The following is a 7,523-nucleotide window of genomic DNA, read 5'->3' as shown; positions in this document are numbered from 1 at the left end:
TAAGTTTAAGGTCATTCTGACCACATTTGAAAAAATCAATGTTTTTTACCCTATAAACAGGGGAATAACCCATTAGTCTTGAGCGTCGTATAATATTTGATATGAAAAATAACTTTATTAGATGAAATTGAAATCGATGCAATTTCTAAAATAACAACAACAAATCGATAATATAGCTAAGTAACTGATAAGAAAAATGCCTTACAGACGAGAAGATGACGAGATGAAAAACAAAAAGTTAATCAAAGAGGTCAACATCAACAAATCAATTTGCGTTTCTTAGCAAATTATTAATTCAACTCACCATCCAATTGAGAGCGGAGAGCATAATGATGTTGATGGAACTTATAATTTTGTATTAATTAATTGATACTCCAGCTCATGACTCAAACTCACACTCAGTCTGATTTAATACTTAGAATAGTGAGAACTTGAACCTTGTCGGGTATTGAAATTGTGTGCTTTAAATCATCATAAAAGATGAGTCGAAAATACGGAAATCTTAACTTTTGGCAAGTTTGTCTGTTTTTGTCAGTGACAGTGATTGGATATTGTACGGTTCTAGCATCACCTTTGCAGAATCAAAATTGTATGGTGATCTTCGAAGCTTAAGTTTAAAAATATAAATATCTAATGATAGCTTGTTTCTTGCAGTATACGAAGAGCTTAAATGTAGGGATGAAATAACAAATCGTGCTTTGTATGTTGGGGAAGTGTTCTATCGGCGTGGACAATGCATACGGGTCCAGTGCTTGGGAAATCTCAAAGTATGGGAAGACAGGTGCGTTTAAAATAATTTATTATCTCAAACCCTTGAGCGCACTGAAGGGAATAAAATACCTATATAATGATTATAAATCGTGCGGGCAACGCATTCTACATTCGTGAAGTGCGAATAAAAAAATAGTCTCTGTACTTCACAATACGTCCAAAATTTGGCCCAAGGGTAAACTGATGGGCACTCATAGAAGTACGGGTATGAGTGTTAATTTGTTTGAGGGGAGGAATGCAACTTACTAGAGGATTACGTGTGAAATTAGCAATAAAATAATGGTAGACTAGAAACTTTGTCATAAAAGTTTCAGTTAGACAAAAGTATCCTTGCATTTTTAAAGCACTCTTTTGAATTCTTTCCAAGAGTCTCAAATGGGTTATTAAGACACCTGCCTAGATATTAAAGATGTACTCAAATTTTGGACGAATATATGCTTTAAAAATTATAGCCAGATCAGAAGGGGTAAAAAACTTCTTGGATGGACATGAAAAACCTAAATACTTAGCAGCGTTTTTGGCGATTTCAAATATGTGATCAATCCACAAAAATGGATTTTGATGCATATACCTACAAATGAAAGTTGTTCAGTCTCCTCATTGCAAATACCACCTATGGATAGTGGTTTATGCTTTTGTGACAGTATTGAATTTTGGAAGCATTAAATTATACACGATTTTTAATTCAACATTGGACAATGCTGTCAAGATCAGAAATAAATGGGCTTATCGTTCACTGAATTTGATAGTCCACTTTCAAAGCACAAGTATCGGGAAGCTAAAAACGAGTATGAAAATCTGAGAGTACTGTTAGCAGCGAAACAATTAAGTGACTAGAAGTTTAAGACAAAAGATCATTAATAAAAATAAGGAAGAGTGTCGGAGACAAAACAGAGCCCTGAGGCACACCATCGTTTATTTTGTGGATATCAGATTTGAACCTGTACTTGAGCTCAGCCGTTCAAAAGTTAATTTCGATAAGAGAGCTTTAGGCCAAACTCTATAAAATACATCTGATACTCGTAAAGTAAGTGCAACAATCTTACTTTCTCCAAAGCAATGTAAAGTTTTGTTCCATTGTTCGGTGAGATAAAAATTGAGATCACCAGTGGACCTATTGCTACCTTAAATTGATCATTGTTTTTATGACCTTGGAAAGAACGTACGTAAGTGTGATTAAACTACATTCAGAGGGGGGAAGAGGAGGCTGGATAAATGCTATTCTACATTTACTCTGAAAGAGACCTGTAGAGTGAGGACATATAGAAGAGCTTCGGCAGTGGTTTTGCCAGCTTTAAAGAGAACTTCTTCAGAGCAAAAAAATAAATAAAGGGTACTAACCCATCCAGCGGACTTATGAATGTCGATGTCTTTAAGTACATAGCAACTGAACGATTGTGAAAAAAGATTCGTTCCATAGAATTGTTTACTTAACTTTCAGCATTTTGGACAACTTGTTACAGTCAAAGATGTTGGTTTTTAGAATCAGTCGTCAGGCAATTTTTTGACCGATAAGGAGTTTAGAACGGGGATTGCCCAATTTTTTGTTGAAGGCTAAGAATATTTTAAAGAAATATACATTAATAATTTTAATGTTGGCAATAAACGCTAACAAATCTTCAGTAAAGGAAAAATTAAAAGGGTTCAAATCTCAAGATCTCTGTTGACAATTATGATGGGTTGGGTTCGATATTCCGTTTCTTAAAATCCCAATTTCAAAATCAAGTTTTATATAATCCTGCTTTTTATAATACCGATTTTTTATACTCCCATTTTTTGTAATCCGGTTTTTTTATCATTTCGATTTTACAATCAAAATTATTTTAAATTGTAATAACTGGCAGAATGATTTCGATCACTTGTATAATTTGATTAATACCAGTTTTTTGGAAATATAATGTTAATTGGAGACCTTGATGCTCGAATCGGTGAATACCAACATTCCATTTCATATCATACAGAATCTCAAACGGGCTTCAAAGTGAAAAGAAACTCTAAAGACGGTACAATTAGCTCTTATGACAGAACTCTGCCAGATTTCTTCGAAAACTTTGGTTTCTTTGTTTTAAATGAAGTTTTCAAAGGAGATGATAAAGCCGAACTCACTTTCATAAGTGGTCAAGGCCACTCTGTCATTGACTTATGTGCTGTGTCTGGTCTATGGATAGAAACCGCAGTTGACTTCGAAGTGCTTGCAGATAAATTTTCTGATCATCTACCAATTGCAGTGAAAATCAGTGAAAAACAGACGTGTACTTTATCAACATCTTAATAGAAATATTAATATCCTCCCTTTAATACAATCATCAAGATCAATTGATGAAATCGTAGAAAGTACAATGGACGCAATAAAAACTTCAGCTTCATATGCACTCACCAAAACCCAAAAAGCGGAACCAGTAAATAGATGGTTTGATAATGACTGGAAGCGACTACGAAAAAAATCCTTTGTGTTTTTAAATCTTTTCAGATCAACCAACGCTGATTTCTTCAAAACCCAGTATCTGCACACGTTAACTCGCAATACAAACAATTATGTACAACGAAAAAGATTCATTATCTGAAACTTGTTGCTCATAAACTTATCTCTTGTAAGGACTCGAAAGAATTTTGGAACAATGTAAGGGAACTAGGGCGCTCTCAAAAAACTGAAAACAATAAATCTATAGGAGAAGACAGTCTTGCAAATCATTTTACCAAACTGTTAGCAATTAAAGATACCACCATTTTAGAGTTTAGCTATACGGAACCACACACCTGTGTGTACGAACTAGACTGCCCAATTTCACTGAACAAACTGCATACAGTTTTGGATAAAATGAAAAATAACAAGGCACCTGGTGTCGACGGAATCCCTTCCGAATTTTGTAAATTCGCCATTTAACAGTTCAAAAACTACCTGGTTAACTTCTTCAACCAACTCTACGATGATCCTCCGTTCCGATCTGTTTTAATAAATCGATTATCTATGCCGTTTTCAAGCAGGGGGAGACGAGCGTTGCTGAAAATAATAGGGGCATATCTATCCTATATACGCTGCGAAAAGTATTTAGTTCAATTCTCTGTGAGAGACTTATCAGAGGGATTGAGTCAACAAACCGCTTAAGTATTTTTCAAGCAGGGTTTCGGTATTCATGTCTTCGCGCTGTCTAGTATTGCATCAAAGTATTTGGAGAATTCTAAGTGGCTCTACGTTTACTTCGTAGATTTTAAAGCGGCCTTTGACACGGTAAATAGGCAAGCATTTATCTACAAGCTATCATCTATAGTTGTTTCTAGAAAATTTCTCCTATTATGCTCCAAATTCCTGCATTCAACAACTGCGGCAGTTTGGAATGGAAGCAACTTATCGGAATGGTTTAAGACGTCTACGGGTATTCTTCAAGGATGCATTCTTAGCCCAATTTTGTTTGCCCTTTATATTGATGCTGTCACTGACATTCTTTCGGGAGGTGTATTTTTTGCCGACTCCTTAGTCTTACTGTATACTGATGACCTGGTGCTATTGGCTGATACACCATGTGCTCTGCAACTTCAAATCAACAGACTTCAAGACTACTGCTCAACTTGGGGCCTAAAAATCAATACAAGTAAAACAAAAGCTATGATTTTTCAATCTAGGACCATCAACAATGAGCGTATCGATGTTGTAAAGGAGTTTAAGTACCTGGGAGTGTTGATAAGATCTAACCTTAACTGGAGTAAACATACAAAGGTAGGGAAGCCAAACTAGCTATAAATATGATGTGGCCTACGTTTTTCAGCAACAGCAACATTGATGTAGCATCGAAGTACCAAGTGTTCAAATCAACAGTCAATACTTATATGTGTTATGTGCCAGCATTTGGGTATGCACAACATGAGGAAATCCAAAGTATCCAGAGGCTCCTTTTCAAACGACTATTCCGATTACCCAACGCAACACCAACGTATGCTTTACATGTGGAGTCAGGTTTAGCACCGATTTGCATCCAAAATCTTAAATCGCATGCCAAATATCTGACTACAGTAGTGAAAAGAGAAAACGGACTACATAAGTCAATTCTGTTAAGGCAACTTCGAAGAAACGCAACACCTTTCAAAGAATTTAACTATCTGTAGAATTTACTTTAAGACCTGATTGCTAAAACTTTTAATGCGATATATTTACAATATCTAGAAATGGCATCCTCTTCAGAAAGTAGACACATTTACAGGAACCTGAACCACCAATTGTCATCTTATATGAGTTATTTTTGCAAGGAACTGACTGTAGAATCTATCGGTATTATCTTTAGGGCTAGAGTCGAAATACTTAATCTAAACTTTGTGCCTTGTAGATCCGATTTATCACAAATCTTGAAATCTCTTTTAAGAGAACTTGAAGGTACTCACCATAAATAAGGCGATTATATTTCCAAGCCAACTTTTATATTTTAAATATAATGTATTTTAGTTTAAAAAAATGTCTATCAGGCAGCTTTGCCATGTCCTTATGTTCTTAGTTTTATTAGAATGTAAAACTTATATATTGCAAGAAAGAAATCTATCTATGTATCTATCTAGTGAGCTATTCAAAATTCGAAAAATCCTTTGTACACAACACACAGATGCTATCCCTGAAAAATGTTTGCGAATTTTCATTATTCCATCAACATCTTTACAAAAATTAATTGTTAGCTTTTGGACTATTGGATTTTGGCATATGTATGCACAAAAATTCATTAATTTCAATGTTAGATGCTTCCGAATATTTTTTAATGGCCAGTACGACAAATTAAAATTATTAGTTCAAATTTCAAACGTAAACACTTGCCTGAATTATAGTTTTCTCATGGTTTCTCAACTGGAAAATCGTGATTATAAAAAATGATTTAGAGTTATTGTGCAGTACATAATAAGTTTCATTTTGATCTGCCGCTACACGGTTCATCTTGTCTCAATTTTCGAAGACAGGAAGAATTACAATATCAATTTTATTTATTATATCTTTGATTCTACTGCGATACCAAATCTTCTTCTATGCAATTTAAGTTTTTTTTTTCACTGGTACTGCCTTTTGCGAGGAATTGGCTAATCCTCCGAGAATATTTTTGTCTTAAAAAGTGCTTTCTCAAATTAGCCGTTCGGATTCGGCTTAAAACTTTAGGTCCCCTCCATCCCTAGCCAACTATTTTATTTAATTAATTTATTCACTCACTACCACGATTTACCATACAATCCAAATAAAGTTAAATCGAAAAATAGTTGTTTTGATAAAAACAAAACAAACGATGTTCGATGAAATATTTTATATATTATTGAACTCTATCGATTTTATTTAAATGTATTCTCCATAATCATAATATTTCATCGTTTTTTATTTTAATAATGTAATTTAATTTTTATATTAACTACAATTTTTCTTCTTTTGTTCCTCTTCAATCTGCAACTGCAAAATCTTATACTTATTAAATCAAGATGTCAAGTACCAAGATTGGAAGGAAATTGCACAGTCATTCCACCAGCAAATGAATTTCTCGATTATCCAAAGTGTTGTCCTTTATATTCGTGCACAAAGTTCCTAAGAGATGACAGTGGAAACATGGAGGAAACACAAACTTATGATCATTACGGGAACAGGAAGAGCACTTATATTACCCAAGTTTTTACCCGACGAATGGAAAATGGAAATCCTGCAGGTGGCCCCATAAGAACTAAATTTAAATTATAATAATTTAAGCTCCCTTAAATAAGCTGAATTTGGGAGATTTCGATTTAGTTTTTAAGGTATAATACTTTGTAGCATTTAGATTTTAATTCATTATTGGAAGAAATTAAAGGTGCATTATTTTAAAAAATCTTTTATTCGAATAATATTAGTTTGATTTTAGTCTCCTTATCCTTCCAAGTTTAATAGAAGTACTTATCCACGTTTATACTAAAGGAACCAATACGAATATTAAGAGTAATTCATGACATCAAGTTCGTTTCTTATTCTAATAATGTTATATCTATTATATACATTTATTTATTTATAAACAAAAGTTATTATAAATGTAAATCTAAAATAAAGGGTTCTCAAAATGAAAACACTACATTTAATCACTATGCTGTTTTGGTAACGTAATGGACAAGTATGAGATATAAATTTGGTTAAGACATTCTGACAGATTATCGTCTTCTGCAAGCCATTCGAGCCGACTTCGTTTAAAGGTAAGGAACAAGCACTGCAGCACTTTAAGATAGATAGATAGGTATTTTATTTCTTTCTTAAAATAGTGTTTGGTTTGCTACCGCTCAGTTTAAGCAGATATTTGTTATTAAAAATATAAGTATATCTTTCTACTGAATACGTTATTTTTACAATATTATAATTACAAATTCAAAAAGAAAACATTTATGTTTTGAAAGAACGTTTGATAAGAACCTTCATTTAAGTAAACGGTGATTTTTTAAGAGCTTGAGAACTTTAAAAAAAAAACGCATAAAATTTGCAAAATCTCATCGATTCTTTATTTGAAACGTTAGATTGGTCCATGACATTTACTTTTTGAAGATAATTTCATTTAAATGTTGACCGCGGCTGCGTCTTAGGTGGTCCATTCGGAAAGTCCAATTTTGGGTAACTTTTTCGAGCATTTCGAACGGAATAGCCCGAATTTCTTCGGAAATGTTGTCTTCCAAAGCTGGAATAGTTGCTGGCTTATTTGTGTAGGCTTTAGACTTGACGTAGCTCCACAAAAAATAGTCAAAAGGCGTCAAATCGCATGATCTTGGTGGCCAACTTACCG

General features: G+C 33.7%; 1 protein-coding gene across 1 annotated transcript; it reads left to right on the top strand.

The window, feature by feature from the left end:
• Positions 1-348: 348 nt before the first annotated feature.
• LOC129946242 (protein Vago) lies at positions 349-6,609 on the top strand. Its single transcript, XM_056056365.1, has 3 exons — positions 349-589; positions 655-781; positions 6,211-6,609. Exons 1-3 carry the CDS (start codon positions 481-483, stop codon positions 6,461-6,463), a joined length of 489 nt encoding a protein of 162 aa, XP_055912340.1. The 5' UTR covers positions 349-480; the 3' UTR covers positions 6,464-6,609.
• The last annotated feature ends 914 nt before the right edge of the window (positions 6,610-7,523 follow it).

This window comes from Eupeodes corollae, chromosome 2 (assembly GCF_945859685.1).
Source record: "Eupeodes corollae chromosome 2, idEupCoro1.1, whole genome shotgun sequence".
Lineage (NCBI taxonomy): Eukaryota > Metazoa > Arthropoda > Insecta > Diptera > Syrphidae > Eupeodes > Eupeodes corollae.
The sequence above is the reverse complement of the archived record's forward strand: the minus strand, read 5'-3'. Positions and strand labels throughout refer to the sequence as shown.